Source organism: Mycteria americana, chromosome 7 (genome assembly GCF_035582795.1).
Source record: "Mycteria americana isolate JAX WOST 10 ecotype Jacksonville Zoo and Gardens chromosome 7, USCA_MyAme_1.0, whole genome shotgun sequence".
Taxonomy (NCBI): Eukaryota; Metazoa; Chordata; class Aves; order Ciconiiformes; family Ciconiidae; genus Mycteria; species Mycteria americana.
In genome coordinates this window covers 27,805,128-27,830,266 of record NC_134371.1, presented here as the reverse complement: position 1 = coordinate 27,830,266, position 25,139 = coordinate 27,805,128, and the positions used below count along the sequence as shown (strand labels likewise).

General features: G+C 48.0%; 1 protein-coding gene across 1 annotated transcript in view; it reads right to left on the bottom strand.

Annotated features, from left to right (window-relative positions):
• Nucleotides 1-2,084: 2,084 nt before the first annotated feature.
• NGEF (neuronal guanine nucleotide exchange factor) overlaps nucleotides 2,085-25,139 on the bottom strand; it is a 39,382-nt gene continuing 16,327 nt past the window's right edge. Inside the window, exons 5-15 of the mRNA XM_075509175.1 lie at nucleotides 21,945-22,219; nucleotides 14,516-14,676; nucleotides 14,142-14,294; nucleotides 11,988-12,117; nucleotides 11,127-11,201; nucleotides 9,072-9,161; nucleotides 7,349-7,512; nucleotides 6,140-6,295; nucleotides 3,467-3,546; nucleotides 2,916-3,020; nucleotides 2,085-2,257 (exon numbers count right to left, since the gene is read on the bottom strand). Of these exons, the coding sequence (XP_075365290.1) occupies nucleotides 2,085-2,257; nucleotides 2,916-3,020; nucleotides 3,467-3,546; nucleotides 6,140-6,295; nucleotides 7,349-7,512; nucleotides 9,072-9,161; nucleotides 11,127-11,201; nucleotides 11,988-12,117; nucleotides 14,142-14,294; nucleotides 14,516-14,676; nucleotides 21,945-22,219 (1,562 nt within the window). The remainder of the gene's footprint in view (nucleotides 2,258-2,915; nucleotides 3,021-3,466; nucleotides 3,547-6,139; nucleotides 6,296-7,348; nucleotides 7,513-9,071; nucleotides 9,162-11,126; nucleotides 11,202-11,987; nucleotides 12,118-14,141; nucleotides 14,295-14,515; nucleotides 14,677-21,944; nucleotides 22,220-25,139) is intronic.

Genomic DNA, 25,139 nt, shown 5'->3' with positions numbered 1-25,139 from the left:
GCTGCAAGGTCTGGACCCTGAGCTGGAGGTTTGGTTGTACTCAGAAAGCTGACTGTGGGGTGCTGTTGGGGGGATCTGACTTGGGGGTCTCCCCATTAAATGAGTTCAAGCCACCAGATGGGAGGGTGTGGTCCCTTCCTGGCCCCCAGCTCTGGGCTGGGTGCTGGCAGGTGGCCGGGAGCCTCCGGCTGGTGCCAGCTGCCCGGGGGCCATCTCTCCAGAGCTGCTACAGGTGGCTGGGGCAGGCACAGCCCTGCTGGCTGTTGCCACATGCGAACCTGATGGCACTAAGATAGGCCTGAGGAGGGGACCCCTTTGCTCTCCCTTCACTCTGTGGCTCCCACCAGTTTGGTCCTGGGGGCTGGCTGCAGGCCCCCCAGTGCAGGGCTGACTCCGGGCCGGCTGTCCCAGGGCTGCGGTGACAGCACAGACAGCCCCAGCCCTCCCTCAGCTGGGTCTGGCCTCACGCTGCACACCCCATGTGTAACCTGGGCCCCGCGTGGCCCAAAGACCAGCTCCAGTGCAGCGCTCCAGAGCCGCCCCTCCAGCAGCTCCCCGGCATCCTGCTTCCTCCCCACGCTGCCATCAGCACGGCTGTGCTCCTCCACTGCGCGCGTGGCTGGTGCGTGGCTCCGTCGGCAGGCAGCTGTTCTCCGTCCCCGTTTTGAGAACAACCGTGGCACCGCTGGAGGATACGGCAGTGTAGGCCACAGCGCCTGGAAGACTCTCCTTTGCAGGGTTACAGAAAGATGCCAAATAACTGATTTCCCTGATGGACGCTGGCTGCAGCTCAGGACCAGCCCGTAGCTAAGAGGCCCTCGGCTGCGGCCACGTATGGGACCGTTCAGAGTGAGGCTGTTGAACAGGCGGCTGCCGTGGGTCTGTCCCCTGGCTGATCTCAGTGCTGTGCCCTGGGCTTCATGCGATGCTCAGTGCCACAGCTGGAAGGAGTGGTGATCCGGCTCTGCTGGCGACAGAGGATTTGCGTATATACACGGAGGTGAGCCTGTACAGGGAGTTTGTGCGTGCAGGTTGTGCGCGCAGCTGGGTGGCGTGGGTTACAAGCATGCAGGCAGCGATCGCTGGGCCTCCCGCAGCAGGTGGGACAACAGCTCCTGGGGTAATGTCACTTGCCTGCTGCGTGGCAGCCCGGGTCTGCTCGTGCTCCCGTGGTACGTGGTGGTGCGCAGGGAGGCGATGGCACAGCCACCCTGCTCTGTGCCTCGGCAGCAGTGAGTAGCGGAGACCGCAAGTGCCAGATCAACCGGGAAAGGCCGCAGTGCCAGGCTTCTGCAGTGGCTCTGCGGAGGGATGCCGGCTGCGGAAGAAGGGGTGAGCCATGGGGCAGGGCCCAGATGCGCTTTGAGGCCATCAGGCGGGCAGAGACATGGGTCAGGGCTGGCGAGGTTGGGCTGCTGGTGGAGCAGGGCTGGGTATGGAGCATTTCAGAGCATTTGACTGGAAGCAGATCGATGGTCTGCCCATGGGAATGGGCCCAGTGGCTTCACAGCAGGACTGGGGAGGTGGAGTTCCTGGGGCTCGTCCCAGCCTGGTGCTAACGGGCTGTGTGAGAGGTGGCAAGACAGCTCCTCTGCTTCAGTTTCTACCCCTGTAAGATGCCGCTTTAGGAGGGCCCCAAACTCAAAAGTTAGCGATGAGCTCTAAGTGCTCAAAATGGGCGACATTAATTGCTTAGTTACGTTTGTGGCCACGTGCCTTTCCCAAGCGGCCTGAGCCACCCCTAGCTAGCACGTGTACGGGGAACAGGGGTCAGCTGGCCGGCACCCCCTGGCCTTCGGGCTGTGTCCATTTGGCTCGTGCTCTTTGGGGCTTTACAGAACATCTGGAAAAGGGTTATTTTAGCCAGTTCGAAGCACTGATCTCCAGGAAAGGATCAGTGCCGTGGGAAGCATGGCGGGGAGCCCAGGAACTACAGTATGTTTGTTCAGGGGTGCGTGTGCCTGGTCCGGCACACCAGGTCCTGCACCATGGCCCACAGCACCACCGCCACATCCTCCCAGCTGGCAGCCTCTGTCCTCTGCCTCTCTCCCAGAGGCACTCCAGACGCTCGGGAACACCAGCAGTCATTGGCGGTTTCTGCTGCCCAGTTTCCTCCGCTGACTATCATCCGACTTGTGCACCCGGAAACACTCCTTCAAGTTCTGGGCTCGGATTTTGGGGTTCAGGATCTCCTCCCCCATAGAACTGGGGAACCAGCCCCTCTCCTGGTCGTGAAGACGCTCCCCAAATATCCAGCCTGAGCAGAAACAGAGACAGGCATAAATGGGGAAGGACTGGCTCTTGCTTCTGCGCTGGGACAGTTGTGCTGGAAAGAGCCTACAGAGCTGGCAGTGCTTTCTGGAAGCTGCTCAGAGGCCTGCGCTGGAGCAGACCCAGTTTGTAAATCTAGGCGAGGAGGGCTGCTTGCCTGAGCAGCACTGTGTTTGGATAACTGGCTCAAGGGATGCCAGCAGAAAGCAGGCACTGCTGCCACTGAGTGCCCTCTGCTGCCCTTGATGCCACAGGAGTGGTCCCCAGCAGAGACCCAATGTGACTGAGTCCACCAGCTACAAGTGTGCCCCAGAAACTAGGACTGGCTGGCTGCAAAGCATCATCAAGGGAAGAACAGCTCTGGGTTACAGGTGGGGTGGCTGTGCCAGCCCTGCCATGGCCCACAGCCAGTGCCAGGGTGGCTGTGCCAGCACTGCCACAGCTCAAGGCAGCCTGGATTTGCTGAGTGTTAGGAGGAGGCAGTAACTCCCTCCTCCTGCTGTGAGCTCCCTCGGCTGTGATGCTGATGCTGGGGTCTCTCCCTGGCCGGAGGGCCCCTCCTGTCTGCTCGGCAGCCGCCTGCCTAGAGCAAAGCCCACCCTTCCACAGGGACTCCCAGCCCAGCCCCATCCCGTCCCCTGTACCATCGTCTGTCTTGTCCAGGATGTTGAGGACGTCAGCCAGCTCTAAGGACAGCTCATCTGGCTGCTGGGCCACGTATGGATGGACACACTGGATCTGCGGGCAGTCTGCCAGGGAACAGGGCGAGAGTGAGGGATGGACTGGGACGGAGCCCGCTCGGGTGGGTGTAGCACCGCGAGCTCTGCGAATGGTCCCTCTGACCTGGTAAGAAACCCCGTGGAGGCCAAGGGGTGCCTCAGCCACAGGGACCAGGGGAGCATCTCTGTGGTGAAGGGAGCCGGGTACACATCACCACCGCAGTGCCACCCATGAGCAGCTTGGGTGGCAGGGAGAGTTCTGGTGCAGCCCAGCCCAGGTTGGAGGGGAGCAAGGTCAGGGTCAGCGCCAGGCCCAGAGGCAAGTGGGTATTGATGGTGGAAACGTAAGGGGAGCCCAGGGAGAGGGTTCAGCTTTGGCAGAGGCCCCAGGCCTGGGGCTGGACTGAGATCAGGGCAGAATAAGGTGCCCTGGGGTAGGGGTGAAAAGCTCCTGGCTCCCATGCTGTGTCTCTTACCAACAAGTCTGGATGTAAATGAAACAAACTTGGTTCTCCGGTTCGGGGCCAGTGATATCATCCAGCGCTTCATTTCGCTCCTGGATAGGGGAGACAAACCGAGGCCATGAGCATGAGACAGTTGTAGGGAGCCCAGCTCTCCTGCCCAGCCAGCCCATGGCTCCTAATTTCTCCTCTCACGGCCCCTTCCTGCCTGCCCCCCCGGGGTCCTGGACTCACTGGTGATGCTGAGCCTGCCTCTTGCACACACTGGTTGGGATGTCACACATGCCACAGTGCCCTGGGCCCTGCTGCACGGGCCTGGCTTGCTGCAGGGCCACCGGGCTGGCTGTCCCCACAAGCAGCAGGATCCCCCTTTGGGGAGCAGCACGGCTTCAGAGAGCCAGCAGCAGGGCGGGGGGCCTGGCATCCCCTGAGCTCTAACCAGCAAAGGCAGCTCCTGGGTGGGCTGGGTCAATAGGAGCAGTTTTTCCTGAAGAAAAGCAGTTAGAGGAACCATTTATTCCCACATCTGCTGTGCGGGAACGTTTAAAGGGCAGAGCTGATTAATTCACTTGCAGACAAACGCTGCGGCATACCAAGGGTACGCCTTGCTTGGCAGTGGATGAGACGAGAGACCCGTGCGAACACGTCGCCAGATCCAGCACGCTGTTATGCAAAACCTGGGCCTGCAGCAGGAGGGTGAAGATTTCGCAGGTGCTAGAGAAGCCCCAGGCCTGGCGCTCCCTCGAGGCTTCCCTCAGCCCCGCTTGGAAACAGGGTAGTTCATCTTCACAGGCTCCAGCTCCTGCCTGGAGGACCAGCTGTGCTCCCGGCCCCAAGGGAGCCAGAACTTTCTACCTTCTCGGATGGTAGTTTTAAAGCCTGAATTTGACACACATCTAAAGCCACCAGAGTGTCTTCTGGGAGGAGGAGGGCCTAAAAGGGAGACGCAAAGGACTAGTGCCGGCAGACTGATCTGCAGGGCTGGGAATACCTTGTGCTTCAGGGCTGAAGCACGATGCCAAGGACCAGTCAAAACACCTGCAGCTGCAGAACGACGGCTCTGTGCACTGAGGGGTTGGCACACAGAGATCAAACCAAGGGTCTTGCCGTGCTCGTGGCCCTATCTGCAGGCTGACCTTGCCCCCAGCTCCTCTCAGCCTGCGAGGGGCCCACCTGCGCTCTAGTCCTGCCCCTGCGACCAGCTGTGTCCAAACGTACTGCCAGCTCCTGGCAGAGCCCAGCCAGGGCATTAGCTGCAAGCTGCCACCAAGCAGGTCATCGTTGCCATATGGGTTCAGAGCTGGGCAATGCTGCAAGAGCTGTGGAACAGATGCAGCAGTCTCTGGCACCCACTTATCTCTTCTAATTCTTCAGTTTTCCAGTTTGTGCCCAGTACTGCCCTGATCATCCCTGGAGCACTGGAACAGCAGCTTTCAGCAGTTGCTACATCACATTTCAGTGCACAAGACCTGTTGGTAAGCCGTGTGCTGGATCGCATACTCATTGTGGCCCTCTAGAAGATAGGACAGGATGCAGAAGCACAGAACTGCAATTGCCTCCCCTGAGCTGAGGCAAACCCTGGCCTCGTTTATCGTTCTCTGCACAGCTAAGTCTCACAGACGTCAAAATGTGCGTTTGCCCTGCATAACATGACTGACATCTCTATTTTCAGTACAGCAAAGCTGCAGTTGTGTCTCTGGGGAGAAGGTGCAGTTGCTCACTGCGCTGGGGGCTCATCTTCCTGATGCCGGTGCTGCACTGTGCTGGGGGGGTCAGGGTGTAACCCCTGTGGCTGCAGCAGGACGTGGTCCCAGGTGGGGCTGGTGTCTGTTAAGGGATATGGGTGTCGAACGCTGGCCTACTGACAGCAAAGTAACATCAAGCTGGCGGTGCGCATCATCTCTAGTAGCTGTTTAACTGGTGGGATGCGTGCACCTGTAATAGCACAGATACCGTGCCTAGAAAATGTGGGCCTGGTAAGGCTTGAGTCAATGAGAAAGCCATGCCTTGAGCTCCAAAACAATCAGGTCTGTGTTAGCACAGCTGAATCATTTGCCCAGTCTGAGCTTGTTGGAGTCTGAAGTGAAAAATCAGTGAGCCAAAAAACCCTGTACCCAGGGATACAAGGAGGCCCCCAGCAGCAGAAGGGCTGCGCACGATCGGCATTGACTGTGGAAGGCGCTGAGGAAGAGGCCTCTTCTCCACCTTTGCCCACAAGCAGGAGCCACTTTGCTTCACAGGGCTGGTCAGGCATGGCCTTGATCTTTGCGAGTGAGCCAGCTGAGCTGCTGGCGTGTGCGCAGTGTACATCCTACTTGCTTTTACTTTCTGAATATGCTGCGGGCTGTAAATCAGTGAGGCTCCTGTGCCAGGGCTGATTTCTGACCTTTCTGTCCCTGAATACAAAGTGCCTGTCCATCTCCCACCCCGTATACTACAAATACACCATACAGGAGAGAAACCTGCCTAGTTCACTAGTGCCTTTCAGTAGGAGAGACTGAAGGCGGCCTTGGGAGAGCGATGCTGGGCAGAGAGGTTTGTAGGGCCAGCCCAGCTGCAGCAGTGGGACCTCTGCCTGCCTGACCCTGGTAAGCCCAGAGAGCTGGCTCCCATGCAGGCAAGGTGCTGCCCTTGCGTGGGTGTAGGGACAGAGCAGTGCTGAGTGCTGGCAGGGCGACTTGTACTCACTGGGACGATGCCTTCAGCATGTAGCTGGCCTCCCGGTCATCTGCATTCTCCAGCAGCCTCAAGATGAAGACGTTGGCCAAACTCTGCCCCTGGTCTTCTAACTCCTCTACCCGAAGAAGCCCCCGGGGAGCCGAGTCAAACACTTGGTACTTGTCCCTGGGAGAGGTTAGAGGAATAGGAAAAACTGCAGTTATCCCAGGAGACTCCGGCTTCAGCCACCCAGAACTGTACTGGGGACACAGACCAGGAACCTCTGCATACCAGGAGGATAAAAGATGCCCTGCTGTGGGAAGGGATGAGTGGGTGGCTATGAAAACCCACCGCAAAGCAGGAGACCTTCTCCTTGCTCTGCCTTAGGCATCCCACATGGCCTAGAACAAGTTGCTTGCTCTGTCTGAGCTCCCCATGTACAGAACACAGACGGTGCTCCCTCAAAGGGGACTGTGAGGCTTAATTCATTCCTATTTGTAAAATGCCTCTGTGTTTTCTGGATACAAGCTGCCGCAGAAGCAAAATATTTCCAGGCGTACAGACACTGCGGCGACATGTTTATTAGAAACGTTGGACTAGTGAGATGCTCTCTACCGGTGAGTCTAGTTAATGCTACAAAGAACGTGCTGTTCTCTGGGACCCGTCTGTTTGTGCTGCTGTATTTCACTAGTGTCTAGTTGCACAAGACATAGTCCTAAGCATGATGACATTCTCCTCCTCCTGAGGCAGGCTACACCATGTCAAATATAACCACTAGCCTCAGGCCTAAATGTATACCCCTCCCTGCTGCTCAAATTTTCTAGCCTGCTTTCTTAGAATTTTAACTGACTAAGTCTGTTCTCCAGGCAGTGATGAGTCAAAAATCACTTCTCGACAGGAAGACAGGCCTCCTGGGTCAGCCCACCAGTTGATGTAGCTCACTGCCACTCTGCAGAAACTGGTGGATACATGCTTGCTTACCCTGCTGGGAGACCTGGCCTGGAATCTGTTCACATCCTGTTTGCCATAAATTTTCAGCTGGAGAGACCTGTGCCACCCATGAAGAGTCAACCGCGCTCAAAGGCAAAGTGACTGCTGGAGGGGGGTGTACAGGTCAGGCCAGGGTGCCCTCCCTGTGCCTGGGGGACAGGACGGGGGCACAGCATCACAGCTTGGATAAACCCAGGGGCAAATAGGACTAATGAAGTGCCCCGCGTACTACCTGAATTTTGCACTCACCCAGGAATTTGCCGGCAAATTACCAGCAGATCATTGAAAAGAAACAAGTAGATTTCTCTGAAGAGTTTCTTGGTGCGAAGTGTTCGTGATGTCTTTGGACCATTCATTTGCTGCAATTCCCCCTGCTTCAGCAGCCAGCGGGAGTGAGAGATGATGGGCACAGACTAGAAGTGAGGAAAAGATGGCAAAGATCAGGAAAGCAGCAAAAACCCATGAGCTTATGTGGTCGAGATGCTGCAAGCAACAGGAGATGCAGAAGGAAGGGTAGTGAGCTCCCATCACCACAACTTGCACTGCAGAGGATGGAGCAGAGCTGGACAGAGAGGGCAGTGTGCTCTGCCATCCACACCGCAGCCCGGCACAGAGTGTAATAGAGCTTGGACAGGGACACAGCAGGGGCCCAAGAATGAACAAACACTCAAGGATGGCGATGCTGGAGTGCCAAGTGCCTTCTGGCCAGAGAGACTGACTTTCAAAAACGTGTATTTGGCCTTTTGGCTACAAAAAACCCCAGGTTAAATGGGTTCTCACTGGTTGGGTCTGTCCCAGCCAGGAGGAGATGCTGTCCACACAGCCACAACAGCACTTCTGCTAGAGTTTTACCACACATTTTGTTAAAAAAAAGAAGCCCAGAACAAAGCACATCTTATATTAGAAGAAAACTATGCTTCCAGTCAAATGACTGAAATATTGGAAAATATCTGCATAACTGCTACTCTTTCCACTTTCACTCCCTCCCTGTGTTCGACACATGCATGGTAGCACAGTCTTTCTTTCCACACTCTTACACTCTTTTCACCAGAGGAGCCCTGCCTGTGCCAGTGCTCAAGGCAGACCTGCTCCAGCTCCTGCCTGTCATTACAGCCTCCGCTTTACAAGAGATGAAGGCAGTCTTGTGGCTACCTCAATCTACTGCTGTCCTGTGGACTAGCCCTGACACACTGGTAAAGTGCTCTGGAAAATCAAATTTTTGGGCACCCACTGTGGCTTCCCAAATGCAAAGGTACATAAAAAGGTTGCTGGGAAGCTAAATATTCTCCTTAAAGTTTGCGAAGCAGACAGATCTGAGAAGCATCTCCATAGCACTCAAGAAAAGAATTGGCAACTTTATACTCAGCACTGGAGTTTCATGGCATGTATTAAATGAGATCTGGTCAGACACCTCTAAATTCAGTCATTCCCTGAGTGGAGCCAAAATAGATCATCAGCAGGTAATTAGAGACTGTACATAATGCATAAACGCAGGGATGAATTAAAATGGTGGGACAGTCTTTGTTTTGGTATTTTCCAGCTTTGAAGTGTTTTGCTTTGGAGCTTTCATTTTCCTTTAATGTCATTTGTAATGTAAAATAATAGCTGAAAGCTGACCTGCATTTTGAAGAGAGGTGAGAGGGAAGAGCCAGAACTGAGTGCTGGAGCAGGAGCCGCCCACTGTGCACAGGTGGTTTGGTGCCAGCGTGTCACATCTGCGTACACGCACAACATGCTGGCCTCAGTGCTGCCCCCGGCCTCTGCAGCACGCGTGCACAGAGATCACATGCACGGATGCAGTGCCTGCAGCAGCAGCATCCCCTTCAAAGGCTTTGGAGGGGGACAGCATGGACCAGGTCACCACTGAACACTCACTAAAAGGAGTGCAACTAGGTTACTACTGCCATGTATGTGTGCACAACACCTGGATGCTGTTTGCTGTCTGCAAAGGGTCACCAGCCTATGCTCATACCTTGATCTTGAATTCCAGTTTCTTCTGGATGCTGATCATCTGCTCTGTTCGGCTCATCTTCCTGACACCTTCATTACATGCTTTCACCACCTGGGAAAAGGAGAGTAGAAAGATTTGCCTCCACTGGCCTTAAGCAGGTAAGTGATGACAGACAGCACAGAAAGGCCTGACCATGACAGGGTAAGTGCCCTGCTGTAACAGGAACTGACCAAGCCAAGCTCTTCTATCAGCACTGTATTCACATGAAAAAGAAAAGAAAAAAGAAAGAAAGAAAAAACAACAAAAAAAAACCCAAAACACCCAGAAGATGTTATAGCTGGAAGTTATAGCTGAATGTTATAGCTGGACTATCAGAGGACATGTTAGATGGCTGCATTCAGTTACTGAAACAGACAGCATTAAGCAACACTCCTGGTTGCACAGCAAAGGGAACAGCTCCTTTGCCAGATCCTGACACACCACGTATCTCATCTTTCTTGTCCCCAACACTTGAAACGAGTACACAGGCAGTATCACATTCAAGAAGAGAATGAAGCCAAAGATCCTCATTTTGAAGATGCAAATGCTGTGGTTCTGCCAAGCAGCACCAGATGCCAAGGCTATGAAATGTCCCAGGGAAAGAGATGTTCATCATACAGAGCCCAGCTGTGTTCTGAGTACAAACTTTTAACTGAAAAACCACAACCAATGTGCAGGCACTACCCTATTACAAGGACCTTAACCTAGATGCCACTGCCTGTTTCATAAGGAGCAACTCTCTTGAGAACTGGCTAGGTAGAAAAATTTTATGTTGGAGAACAAGCTCCACTTTGTGCTCTGTTTTTGCTACTAAAAATCCACCAGAATATCAGCAACTGAAACAGTGATCAGCTCCTACCTATCAGATAGGATACCTATACAGAAAATAAGCACCAGATGGTCTCAGTTGTGATGCCTGCACCTAGCTGGACATTAGGCATCTAAACAAACATTTTCAGATAAGTAATCACGCAAAGGGAGTTATGAAATTGATCACGAGTCACTGACAGCTGAATATAAAAAGAGCATTTTTCCATCAGCAGTTGTAGTCATCCACATACTACAGGAACAGCTTTCCTCAGGCTTTTGACCAATGGAAAACCAACTGGCTATCAGGTACATCATGAGGTATTCTGCAAGTACTAACTAATGCAGAACATTCTTCACTGCTAAGGTCTCTGTCTTTATCCCTAGTGATCTCCAAAGTGTACACTTCCTAGACTAGTTCAGGGCAAATCCAAGAGCCCATTTTGTTCTAGTATTTCATTCAGAAGCTGCAACTGTATCCTCAAGCTGACGTTCTAGCACAGTTTTCAACTTCAAATACTTATACTGAACTTCAGGATGCAAGAGGTGTTCCAAGCTTCTGATGGAGAAGGGTGCAAACACTCTGTCGCAGCCCATGTAGCTGCCAGCTATGTGCAGATCATTCGGATATGTAGCCTGGAGGTAGGATCGCCCTGTCTGACTGTGTCAGGAACAGTCCGGATGGAAAACATCCCAATGCCTTCCTGGTGTTTTGTACACAGCAGTAACTAGCACAACTGAACACCACACCTACTTACCAGCTTCAGGGAAGAGGGCTAAAAGCAGACTTGAGTACTTCATTAAGAAACCGTTATTCTAGGTCAGAGGAAGAAGTGTGCTGTATTGGAGGAAACCTGACACAGTTGTACTCTGCTGCCTGTTGCAGCTAATTACATCTTTCAGTGGGATCTATCACCTTCAGGTATCTGCAAAAACATTTTGTATTCCTGAAGACCCCAAGGGAAAACATTCTCTCTGCCCTTTCCTACAGTGGAAACATACACATGTGTTGTTAGCAAGGGATTCCTCATGACATCTAACTGCTGCTGGATTAGTCCATCTTTGAGAGCAAGGAAGACTTTTAAAAAAAAAAATTACTCTTGAAACACAGTGACAGGATTCAAAGGGACAGCTCCAGGAGTGAATATAGTTTGTAGGTCTTTTCTGGGGGAGAGAAATGAGCACAATGGTTTAATCTTAATGGACTGCAGTTAGCTCAATCAAACTTACTGTTTCCAGCTCTTTGTGTGCGTCCAGGGCAGTGGTTTCCCTGTCAGACTTCTCTTCCACTTTCTTCAAAATATTCTGTAGGGGAGGAAGGGCTGTGTTAACTCTGATCCCAATCTGACAGCACAGGCAAGTCTTTGCTAGCCTCAGAGTTATTTCTGGCCATCAGCCTAATCACACGATAGGTGACAGAGTACAGTGACTCTCACCTCTTAGTTCCTCTTTTTCATTAAAGCCCATTCCCATCTGACCTTATACCTAAAAGAAATATAGCACGCAGACTCCTATTTCATAAAAATAAATTAATAAATAAAAATAGCTAGAGCTGGCACTAACAGACAGTGCTATTGGTAATCCTAGTGGGATAAGACCATTTGGGACTGAGCTGTTTCCTCATCCCTAAAAGCACGTCCTCCAGGACAGTCTTTAGACAAGCTGGCAAAGCACAGGGGGAAGATGGCTGACAGACCTGGTCCAAGCCACCATGATGTAGAGTATTACACATGGAGCATTTCCATATTCTGCAGCTGTTCTGCACTGCACATTTGCGTGTCAGCATCCTAACCATCAGGCATCTGGGCTGATGGACTGTTGCTACCGCTCCTAGCAGCTCAACAAAGTTCCTCCTCAACTCTTTTGCTCAGTAAAAGCTATCTGACAAATTCAAACTAATTTGGGGATGATTTCTGAGTGACTGAAATCTTTTTTCTATAGTTGTTGAGAATGTCTGATTCTGTGGAAAGGCTTCTTCCAGCTCTGGGGTTGATCATGGCTGTATCTAAGCCTCATTCACAACAGCTGGAAAGGAAAATTCCAGGAGTGATCCAGAAGACCTTTGGGAGAGATAGAAGAGCAAAACTCTACCTGCACCAGCAGCTTGAGCCGAGTGATCCGTTGAAACGGCAGAATCAGGAAGGAAGAAAAGGACAGGCCTTTGCACTTGGGATCCAGCTCCAGCTGTGAGATCACTTCCCGGAAAGCTGGCTTGTCCTGGCTGGGAGGAGAGAGAGGGAAGGTGAAGGCTTTGAGTGCTACCCTGCCTGCAACTCTGGTATGTGGCTGGTGACCCAAAAGCAGCTTGGTCCCAGAGACAGCATCTGCCTGGCCTCTCTCAATAACAGAAAAGAGGGGAGGAGGGGACTGAATGCTTCTAGGTGTATTTTAGTTTAAATCTAGAACTAGTTATAGTGCTGGGGGAGGGAAAAAATAGATTTTTAATGTACAAGCCATGGTAGTGTTCACATGTGTTAGCACATCTAGCTCAGCAGCATATGCTGTGTGCGTAGGTGTGTGTGAATGGGGTGTGTGTCCAAGTAGATGAGTCAGAGGCATAATTATATATTTTTACACAGTTGGATCTCTGTGACAAGGTGAAATTCACACAGTCGTAAGAACAAGACGAGCCACAAAACAGCTCAAGCTTGGCTACTCCTGCCTGCTTAGCCGGAGGATGCAAATCATTATCTGGCCTGAGAAGGGCACGGGCCATGCCCGGGCCTTCCCTGATGGTGTTTGCAGCAGATGAGGGCATTGCTGGGCCATGGACACAGCTGCAGAGAGCAGCCTCACAAGCCCCAGCTTCCATAGTCAAAGACAACGCCTCTTGGCAACTGTGGGGCCCTGAGGAAGACTTGCACTGCTGCAGTCCTAGCTAGCAGTACCAGCATGGATGAGAAGACATTGCTAACTATGCAAAACCTGTCTTTACTGTGTGTGACTCGCAACAATCCAAGATAAGCCATTGTAAGTGTTTCTCCTTGCTGCAGCAGGTACTCGTATGATGGAGGTACTTGCTGCAGCAGATCACCAGAGCCACAGCAGAATGGACCTGCATGTGTCTGAGGAACAGCCAAATGGGGAGAACTGCGACACACCTCAGGCTTCGAGTTCAGCCAAGTGCTGCAAAATTCTTGTGCTAACTAGGAGCCTGTGGAAGGGAGTCTATTCTTTTCAATTTGCTTTAGGTTCTCCTGCAGATGAAAAAAATGCTGCCCTCTAAATTTGTATCTAGGAATACCTCTATCTCCAACAGGTCCTTTTCAAGCTTAAGTAATCCAGCCTATTGCTGCTTTGCTTCTGAGTGTTTAGCTAATGGCTCTAGGCAAACTTGATATTCTGCAGCTATACTGCTCAACTCTGACTCAAGGAAACCCTGCAGTACCCTCCTTTTGGAGAGAACAGTTGGCCAAGCTCAACAGAGGTCCCTTGAAGTGGCTTTTTTTTGCCTCAAAAGCTAGAGAGCAGAGAAAGGAAAGAATTAGGGCTTGTAACACTCCCCTGAAACAGCTGCTGCTATGGGGAGGAAATACAGTGCTGCATGTGCAATGGGCTGTCCTGAAAGAATCCAGGATATTGTAACTAAAGAAAAATTAATTTACCTACTCAAAGACAAGCTTGTAGGGCACTCTTTGTTTTGAGCTGGTGTAAGAGTATTCCTACTGGGCCAAAAGGTTTCCTAAACTTGAAAAATGCTGCAAAAATATCTTGGATTACATCCTCAGGCCTAGGTAACATCTGTGTGTGTAACACTAGAATGTGAAGAAAATGGATTTTTTTTTTTTTCCTTTTAAGAAAACTTTGTTGTTCTGGAAAAAAAAATATTCTCAACTTTGGGAAGGTCAAATGCCTTGCTGAGAAGCTCGGTAAAAGCAGTGGCTGTTCTTGTTGTCAGAGAGCTGTATTATATTCTTGGCCTTTTAATCTCTTGCCTCTACTGGCAGTTTAAAAAACCATACATTTCACAAGTGTGTGTCCCCATGTACACCATAAATATTTCCCACAGTTGGGAACTGCTGGCTCTGAATTTACTTGGTATGTTACTTACATACTATATCACCCCACCCCACAATTAAAACCTTTTAATTGTGTTTTCTTTTTATAGGTGCAGTGAAAAATCAGTGAAGTGGGAAATCCTGTTTCTGTGCTATCTAGCCCTTTCTCATAAATATCAAAATTACAGCTAAATCCGTGGCCTATACAATTTTGCAAAATAATTTAGCATCAAGCACTGGAACTCACAGAAGCTGCTTGTAAGCTCTCTCCTGGTAGGTCTGGTTGGAGACGTAGGTGATGTACACAGAGAAGTGATTAACTGTATGCTGGTAGACAATATCACACACATCCGAGATCACGATATTCTCCTCCACCCGCTGCTCGAGGTCCAACAGGAAGCTAGATGAGAAACCCAGCACTCATATTAATTGGGACCTGTCTGTCCCAGATAGTTCCCAGAAGAAGCCCTTGGGGTTCAAAGCAATGAATGTGTCCACAGGCTCTTTGAAAAGACAGTGGGTAACAGACTGCCCCTAGTCAGCTCCTCCATCCCTCTACAAATGAGGTTAGCTAAAGTGATGCCATTCAGCTGGACAAAAATCCAGCAGCAGTTGTCTTACCGCTCGCTAACAGCCATGACATCCAGGACATTGGAGAAGAGGATGTGCGCCTCAGACTGGTGCAAGATCTTTTTCAGACGTTCGTTCTCCATGAAGTGAGAAACCAGCAGATTCAGACTCTTGTAATATGAGGCTTCGGAAGTAACCAGCTCAAACATGGCCTGGGGGAGAATCCCAAAGAAGGAAATCAGCAGGTACCTTCTAATTTTATAGAGAGGCAGACATAACATTAATGAGAACATCTGTGCTGCACACAGTCATGGACCTTGCACCCACCCTCCAGGCCCAGAGTACGGGGAGAGGTAAGCACGCAGTGGTTTTTGCCATGTGTTACACAGGATAGTGACTTGAATGGGGAAGATTTCCTCCCTCAATCATCAGCCCTGGCTCCTTCTGTCTCTCTCCTAAGTTGTTTGACCACATTTCCTTCCATTGAATCTCTCCAGCAGAATTATCTCTTTTTCTCATTATATATAAGCAGTCTGATTTTGTGCACATGCACACATAAAGAGCACTTCATGGGCTCCCTCCTTCCTTCCTAGTGTCACTCAGTCTTAACCTGAGGCTGCTCCAGGCACTGGCCCCCTCTATGCCCACTTGTCACAGTCCTGCAGTTTCATCTCCCTTTCGGGGAGTTCCCTCTGGCAGCCCCCATAAACCCTCCAACCCCCTGCTGATCATGACCGCGCTGGCTTGTTGCCCTGCTCATTGTGGCTTATTGTGCTACCCAGGAGGGTCTCCTTGTACAGTCTACGCTCTTGTTTTAGAAAAGCCATGGTGTAGGGGCTGGGATGTACAGCACCCAGCACACTGCAGTGCCAGTGTGTGACATGCTCCTTGGGGCAGAGCTAATACAGAGCACACAGCTGTGGTGCTTCAAGCCCCTGTGTCTTCCATGACCCAAACAAAATACAGCTGTTACTGTCCACGTGAGGCTCCCTGGTCAACCCTGGCCATACACTTTTCTGACCCAGTTCACCAAGGACTGGGACAAGACACAGTAGTCCCTAACTATTACCATAAGTCATAAATAATCTTCAGATTTCAGCCCTTGCTTCTCCTGTTATAAGAGAAAACTCTGGAGCAAAGCCTGGCTTCCTCAGGTTAGGGATATGGTCTGAGGAAGCAGAAAGACAAATTGGTCATTTGGTTCAGAGATAAAAAACAAGATAATGAGACAAGGATATAAAGCCTTCTGCCTACAGCAGGTGCTGCAGGGACAGTCCACTATTACCACACAAGAGCTCCCTTACTCTCCAGGTAAGACTTAGTTGTCTTTGTTCAGAGGTAGACAAAAAAGCTGATTATTTACACCACTACTGAATCCATTAGTTGAAGTAAGATTAACCGAAGATTCTCACAAGGGCTTCAACACAGTGAAAAATCATTAGATCCTTCAGACATCTCTTGATGAAGGTGTGTCTTGGGCTCCTTGTCCTGGGGCTGGCCCATGCTGCCACTACTGAAAGAGGAACCTTTTGGTAGCTCAGTGAAAGTCTCGCTTCCTTGAACTGAAAGCTGCTTCGACCCTTGAGCCCAAGCTCCCCTACTGCCCACAGCTCCTCTTCTGCACCCTGGTGAGGGTGGGAGCTGGCCAGGCAGTGTGGGTGCAAGTCCCTGAGCTCTGCTGCTCTCAGAGGCTGCAGGGGCCCAGCTAGTGTCAAGGAGATCCAATGGAGCAGCAGGTACATGCAGTATTTTTTGTGCTGTGCATATGGAAAAATATCTTTCAAATTAGCTGGGGATCTGTCTTGTGGCTTGGTTGGGGTTTTGGGGGGTTGTTTTTTTATTTTATTCTTTTTAAAGAAATTATTTTAAATTCTTTGGCCTTTTCCTGGAAATATCACTATGCATCACAGAAGAACCTGAGGTACAGAAACCTGCGTTATATTCCTGACACTGCTGCAGTCCAAGGTCTGGGAGGACGGGCGCAGCAAGAAGGGTCTCTTACTCAATCCAGAGCTGCTAAAATACCAGTTGAAGTGATGTTTCAGCTCTTTGCAAGGTTGGTAGTCTAGGAAATATTCCCAGTGGCCAGTTAGGTCAAACAGGTGGTCCTTTCCTGCACCAGAGAAGGAGGCCGTGCCTGCACAGCCCCCAGAAGGGAGACAGAGCAAATGGTGTGGGTAGAAATGAATGTACTTGGTCAGTGTACGTGGAACAGCTGGTGTTTAAGGAATAAGAAGATGTTTTCTTTTTTCAAGGCCAGACGCCCAATGAGAAAAGTGGAGGAGTATCAGCTCGGCTTCTCCCAACAGCTTCACCAAGGCACCCGGTGAAGCTGAGAGAGAACCTACCTCTCTCTCTCTGCATGGCGGGCTACGTCCTAAATGCACGTCTTACAGCTTTAACTGTACCTTTTTATTTGATACATGAGAGAAGTGGAAACAGGTAAAGATATAACAAAGAATAAGACAGGATGTGCTGGGACAGTCTATCCCTTTCAGATATCCTAGGGAATGATACCACCAGTCATTTTGCACTGCAGCTTTCCAGACACTCCAAGCCAGGAATTTTTTCTGCCAGGTTTGATCGTAGGATGGCCATGAGACCCAAGATCAAGACCTGCCACTCTACCATAGCCTTTAAATCCTCAGACAACTTGCTTCATCTAGAAGGTTATTTCCTGATCTGCAGAAGCCTCTCTGCCTATGTTTGGAGAAATTAATTTGTGTGTGTTTACTGTTCACCATAGTGGGAGGTGCTAGACCTGCATGGGCACGTGCAGAGTGCAAGCCATACTAAAGAAATAATGAAATCCATAGTGAAAATATCAATGCACAAGGTTCTGATTTAAAGGAGATGCTAGGAAAGTAAAGAACATCTCCACTGATTGGGACAAACTTCTGGAAGTGTTCACAGCATGTGCAAGGCACAAGTTTCTTAATTTACTTTGGAGATCCAGCTGGTCCTCTGCAGACCCAAAGTACCTACTCCAAGCAGCCCAGACTGCTGTTTCCCTTTGGAATGGTAAGTATGAGCTGCAAACCTCCTAAACCGGCACCAAACATCCAACCATGCGATGCGATGGTGTGATCTCTGTGGACTAACTGAACGTTGCTAGCTCTAAGCAGTCACTAGAATAAAGAGCATGAGCTGCTGGTCTCAGAATTGCAAAAATAACTAGAAAAAAATTTGAACTAAATGTCAATTGATGTAATACTATCTTCCTGAGTCTACAAATAGTCTGAAACTATCTCTTGGAAACATGACCAATACTGTTCCATCAGTCCTCTGGGTCATTAACTTCATGAAATCTTATAGTCACATAAAACCTATACTAAACATTTTCATTGCTTATGTTTTGGCAGAGAGACTAAAAAAGGAAAAGAGAAGTGAAGCCTAAGGAAGAAGGAAATGTAGAAGATAAAAAAGGAGAAAAAAATAAGAGTCACCAAAGACAAGAGCAAGTAAACCTACAGGTTAAATTCCTATTGAGACAATATGGTGTTTTATTGCATAGATTGGAAACATCTGTTCCCAATGGCCCTGCTCTTCATGTCAACCACAAAGTAAGAAGGGGGAATTCTGGTCTAGTCTAGGAGGGATGTTGTTCTGATCTGATGCCACGGCATTGGCTGTGACCAGCTCTCAGACCTGGTTGCCTTCACGGGACCAGTCTGACATCCACCTGCTAGAAGTGCAGTAAGTCCAGCACGAGGGCTCTCTGGAGGTTTGAAATCTAAGGTTTGCACAAAGAATGAAAGGAAATTAAATATTTTCTGGACGTTTTTGTGAAAACGGAACAAGAGAGAAAGACTGCCTACCCATCAAATGCGCTCTTCCACACAGAGGCCATGTCACCAGTGTGCACAACCAGGTTCAAGTCCCTCTTTTGCTTGAGCAAAGAACATTTTCAGAGCAGCAGCTCTCTGATCTAAATTCACACCATGACACATGGTGCAGATTAGTCTGTCTCTGCCCCTTTTTCTAACACCAAAGTGACCTGAATCCAAATAATCCCTGGCAAAAACTTTATCAAAGCTCATACATCTCAGCAAAAATGGTTCAGTTCAAAGATTGAGAATGCTTTGCTAAACTATTTTTATTAGTAAATTGTTTTGGGCGAGTTCTGCTCAGCTCGGAATCTACTAAAACATAGAAGATGAACATGGTGTAGGAAAATCAATACAGTTAGCAAGCAGAAAAGGACAAAATGAAGAAACTATACAGTAAATAGAACAAGGACAAACTGAAAGGTAGAGAACTGAACTGGGAAAGAGGAATAAACCAGAGCCACTCCACAAACTGGCCCTATCAATATCTAATTTAATGTTCATGCTGAAAGACGTTTCACTGATTAAATGCTGTTTCTTCTAATCTCTGGATCACTACCTCTTCAGAGCCTAGTACCTTGGTGACAGAATTTGTTTTAACCTAAATCACATGTAATACAGGCAGTGTGTTTTCTCTCTAGTCACTTTTTCCTCCTGCTACATACATGTTGCCTGTCACTTCCTCCACGTTGACTCCATGTCAGAACCCAAACAGCATTTCTTTTGGCTTGTTGTTCTTGCATCATTACATTTTCTAGAGAGTTAAAAGAAACCCCTCTGTGATTCATGTTTTGCTGTGTTTGATGTTCAACAGAGATCAGGATAATTAAAATTACCCTATCAATGACTTAGTAACTTCTGATAATTATTCCAGTAGCACATAATTTTTGTATTTCCCTGACCTCTGTGGTCTGTAACATGTCTTTTGCTTTTTCTTTTGGTCTTCCTTTTTCTGCATTTGCACCCACAATTTTGTGACACTTCCAGTTGTTGTTTTACATCTTGCTACTCGCACATTCGCTTCAGATGAAAAAGGCTGGTGTGGCGCAAGCCATTGCTGCCTGAATTCTGTTTGAGTTCCCGGGGCTAATGGGCCATGCTGCAACATTGTTTTGCTGAAATTGCTGGGGGGTGGATGTGGTTTTTGGGTTTTGGGTTTTTTCCTTTCCTGAAACTCCATTTTCTGGCTCGTTTTTTGCAATGGGGACAACGACAAATTGTCTTCCATGACACTTTCCATGCATCCATTGCTCTTCCAGTCAAGTTTCTTGTTTTGATGCTTGAAAACCACCTGTGTCTTTTTATCTTGTATTAATAAGCTGCTTAGTCATTTTCTGTCATCACCAATAACAAAGATGAGATTCCTCTTCTTGTCTCTCTCGTTTTGCAGATTACTGCAGATGAACAACTTCGACTGTTTAAGCCCTGCTCCATCACAGCTATGGTGGTGTTCCCTTCCTCAGCTGTGAACAGGGGCGTTTGCTTCACCTTTCTTTCCATTTGTGTACTGGTATTCCTCCCTGTGGTCTAAATAATACTCTTGTTCTACTTTTCCTGGCTGAAAAGCTGCAAGCTCTTCTAGTCTCTGTGTTTACCACAGCTTTGAAGATAAAATGGGTCAGAAAGGTACAATTTTGTCCTTAAGACATTTACTCCAGAATTTCTGCTGCCATGTACTTCAGGTAAATTCCTCCAGTTCTCCTTCATGAAGCTGAACACTTTACATTCACTTAATCAAGTCCTCATGTACAGCTCACACTCCCAATTCATATCCAACGTAAGTACAGTTCCAGCACTGCAGGAGCAAGCAGTGCTTGCTTATAGCAAGGCTGAATTCAACATCACCTCTTTAATTGCCTCAGTGATTTCTCCAGCCCTCCTTGTTTTCTGTCCTTGACTCTCCTCACAAAGCAAATTCTCCACTTTATCTATTCAATGTTCAGCCAATTTCACAGCTTTCTGGCTTTGAGCAATTTTATAATCTCTTACTGTGCTAATCCCAGAACAAACAGGAAGAAAATTTCAGCTCTGATAAACTAACATCAGGGGAAAGCACAGCACTTCTTTAAGGCAGCACTGTCCCATCTCCATCTGCTTTATTTCTCTTGTTATTTAAGCAGTGAGAAGAAAATTCAGCACACTTAATGTTGTGGTTTAGCAGCACAGAGATTTTTTTCCTTAAAACACCTACAGGTAATGAACGTAATTCAACAGAAATGGCAGGTTTTGAAATCTATAATGCAAACTTTTAAGTGAATGTTTCTCTGTAAAAGACTCTTCATTTTGAAGCAGAAAGAAAAAGAAAAGCTTGTAATTTTTCAGATGCCAGATTGTGTTTGTAATGCTGGCAGTTAGAAGTACCGTGTTTTGCCAGGTAAACAGAACAAATCTGATATGGAAATAACCAGTGCAGAAGAAGAACATGGAAAAGCAACAAATCATTTTAGTCACCTTCAGCCATAACCCTGACACACTAACAGCCTGTGCTTGCCAGCCCAAGCTACCCTGTATAAACACCAGTCCCTTCCTCTAAGGGTGTAAGTAACACAGCCCTGCTCATCACACCCCTGCAGTTCACAAGATGAGCCTTTCCAGTCTAACAGTGAAGCTACAGCCTTGGCCAGGACTAGGGTGGCACTGTATACACAAGGGATTCATAAATGTTGATTGTGCAAATCCAAGTAAACTTAGGGGGAACTGCTCACACCCTGAGATGTTCTTCAGCACTTTGGATACAATCTCATGAGCCAGGGCTGAACAGATACACTGCCACAACGGTCTCACCAGAAGCAATCCTGGCACAGGAGTATAGTAGGACTCACAGGATAGAGCCTTTGAAGGCCTATTGCTCGTATTACAATGCACACCAGACATTAAACAAGGCTTGTTCGTCTCCACTGCTGGCTACAAATGCAGTGCTATGCATTGACAAAGAGCACTCACACTCCCCACACTATCCAAAATAGCAACCAGTTGTAAATTGTTGTGTGACTGATGTTTTCATTAAATGAGGCAGCTACCCCCACCTACTCCTTTCACTGTTTGTTGCAGCCCTATAAATTAACAGCGTATGACTCTTAAACAGTGATGTCACTGCACTGTATGGCTAAAATGCAAATATACTTGTCGTTATTTTTTACTGTTTTGCATAAGACTCCAAGTAACAACATTTAAAAATAAGGAAGCTTATCAATCTCTATCTCTTCCCTTTCCGTTAATGCCATCATATTTAAAACAGATTACAGTTAATGGTTGGATTCTTCTAAGATTTCTGGTGGAAAGTATGTATCCTGCTACTAAGTTCAGAAGAGGATTAATGTGCACTGGGAACCAAAAGCTCTACTGCAACAGCCTCTTCATTATCCCTCCCTTCCGTTGTAAATTGCTCCTAACACTGAATCAGAAAAGGGAAAAAAAGGGTTTTTTTGCTACAGAAATGTCCAGCAGTAATAGCATATAGAACAACATCTGTAGTTTCAAAAAAAGAGTGAGTGGTGCTAACCAGTGCAACACAGAAAAGTACTCAGCAGGGCAAGGCTTGTCTGTGACTGCTATGAAGCTTTTCATTTTAAAATCTTGATTGATCGACTTAATTCACTCTCACTCTTTCAAGCAGCAACCCAGTTAAGAAACACTCCACCTTCCCCCATTACCTCCTGCAGTTTGATCTCATCTGGCTGGAGGATGCTGAGGACCCCGCTGCTCCGGATCTCAGGAAGATCCTGCCATAAGTTGAACCTGGAGTTGGAGTTCCTCAGCAAACTGATTTGTGGTGGGGCTTTACTTTCGGTTGTACTTGTAGGTTCTGCTTCAGATGGGGTTTCCTCGCTGGGTGAACTCTCCTCAGGGTCTGTCTGTGAATCCTGCAGTCGTCTGGTTTCAATCTCCTGGCGTGTAGATTTATCTCGATATTCCTGATACAAGAGCCCTAGGAGGCAACATTAACAGGTCTGAGCTTACAGCTGAACAAAAGACTAGAAATGTATTGTGGGAAAGGATATTTGGTTTGCATTATTTGACCTCAGCAGAAGTGAGAGATATCCCTTCCGTGCTAAGCGAAAAAGCCAATTATGGCATTCCTGTTTCAGCCAGAAGTGGAAACTATAAATGGAAGGCCATTTCTAAATCTAAAGTGCTGTCAACAATCTGCTCTCACAAAACATTTAGTGACACAGTTAGATGAATCCATGATCAACCGGAAGACATAAAAGAGGCGGTTTGTTATTTGCCAGACTTTTAAATGTTTCTTTTAAACCTTGATTTTCTCTGCAATATTATTATGTTACAAGTTATATAGATTGATAGGTATGTGTAAGTGTTCATCTGGAAAAGTAATACTGCATACATTGAAACTACTTTAAAGGAGCAATTTGAGGGCCATGAAAATCCTTAAGGAAGAAACACTGAGCTGCTGTTAAGGCATTGGACAGGTGAAGCATTGGGACAACAAGCTACAGATACTAGTTTGTTTTGGTATTGACTTCGTGGTTAGCCTTGGACATGTTGCTTAATTTCCTTCAGTTTTCCTTCTTGGTTTCTATGATGACTGAAGATACAAAATTAACATTCAAAAGGTACCTAAATGGCACAGCACTAAGGAAAAGGCTCTGAATTCATACCATCTTGCCGCACATCAATCACACGAGGTGTCTTCTGAGTTTCAATTACTAACTTCAGGAGCAGACGAAATTGCACAAAATTTGCCCCCACCCCTGATTTCAACTGACAGCACGAAAAAGGTAGGAATCCTGAAATTCCTGGGCCATCTTTAGAAGATCCTTTGTCTCTCCTAGGGCTTTCTAACTGTCCCATTTCTCTTTCTGAGCCATCTGTAGGACCCAGAATATTAATTGCTTGAATATAAAATGTAATTTTGAAGATACGAAAAGACAGGAAAGCATGAGCCTGCTCTGAGTCACTCTCCTCACTCAAATTGAAGGAGCGCAATTTACATTATCTCCCTTAGTTTATACTTGAATTGCAAAGTGTAACATGAATGAATAAAGACAAAAGTCCTTGATGTTACCCCCCCCAATTTATTTTGTCTGAATCATTAGGGGTTAAAATCTATCTGGTCACATGCATTCACGATATTGGATCTCGGAAGCAGATTCTGTGTGTAATAAGGTGAGAGACAACTGGGTCAGGAGTTTGTCTAGGGAGGGCAGAAACGTAGATGTTACTGCCTATTAAATCATTGGGCCAGTTTTCACAAGGGTCTGTATCAGTCACTGTTAAAACTATATCAGAAATATGCTGGGGAAAAGCGCAGGCACAAGGACAGCATTACCGCAGTCTGCAAGTGTATCCTGTTATCTGTTCTCCCTGGAAAGACGTTCAACACCGGATTAAAATAGCAATAAGGGTAGCTGTGCCTAGGAAACCGTACAGTCTTCTGTTAGCTTCCTACATGATAATCGAAGAGAGGAGACTTCCCCTGAAGTTTTGCATGCTGCTGCTACTTACATAATTTTGCTCTGCATCAACTAGGCTTATATGACTTTCCTAAGCATTTCTGCCTGTTGTTCAGCATCAGTGAGGGTGCTGAGGATGTAGTGGGGTGGAAAGGCCCCTTCAGGAATGGAGCGGAGAGCCTGCTAAATCGGAGCTGCTCTCAGTGGTACTGATCTGTAAGCTCAGGCTGTGCTTGAAGGCTCTGGTGCGGTAGGGCACTGGATACTTTCTGCCCCACCAAACTGTGCACCAAAGAGCAAGACAGGCTGGGAAGTAACACCCTGCAGCAGTATGGGCAGTGCTTAACTCAAGGGAAAACATGCTGGAAAACTGAACCATAATCTATCTATTTTACTCATACAGGAGGTAATTATACTTGCAGTGTCTGATTGTACAGCCATGTTGTGCTGGTGGCTCTGCCCTGCAAGACAGAGGCAATTAAGGATATTTTGTGTAAGGGGGATTTAGTGTCCCTTGTGCAGATCTGGAGAGCAGCCCTTTAAAAAAGATTCTCAAGACAAATTTCCCCCTTGCTTTTAAGGAAATAAAATCCAGACAATGAAACTTGATTTTGTTTCCAGGTTCCCTGTCTGACCAACCAAACAGGTAAGACCTACAGAGCCTTCAGTGGCAGGCAAAGGCAAATATGGACACGGGGAGACCTGATTGACTAAAGGCATCTATCACCAGAACTCATTCGGAAATGACAGCAAGGTAACTCATTTTAAGGAGGGAGCTGAAGAGAGACTGGCTGAAGCTCTACCCCAGACAGCAATATGAGGAGGAAGCAGAAAGGTGATACCAGAAGAAAGACAAAAGACAGGTAGATGTTTAGGTAGAAGAAGGGTAGGAAGAAACAAAGAGGGTTGTGCTAGCAAGGATAAAAGATTTCCTCGCTATCTTGGTGTAAAAGGTCCATCTGTATGTCAGTAAAGAGGTTACAATGGGTAGAGCAAAGGCTTAGATGAGAGAGAGAGAGAGAGGGAGAGAAGCCATGCAAAGCCTACTCTAGATGAAGCAGGAGATGGTCACAGCACAGGATGGGTGGCATAAGAGATGCAAGGTCAGGGAACAGGGTTTTGACATGTTGAAAGAGCAATACATCTGGGAACTGACTGAATGTGTAGAAAGAAGCTGAGATCAGTAGTTGAATGTGACTCAGAAGATACAATGATTTAGTAAATGCTTACATTTAGTAAGCAAACAAGTACAAAATGTCAGAGACCTGTATGAGCTCCATTCATTGCTTAATGTCCCAACTGCCCCTACTGTGACCTGGCTAAAGATTGACCGTGTCATCAGACCATGGGTTTGGTGTCTCCTGTTGACTTAAATGGTTAAGGCTGATCTTCCTAAGGGGTGTTTACATAGTTTGTATAGTACACAATAGACTT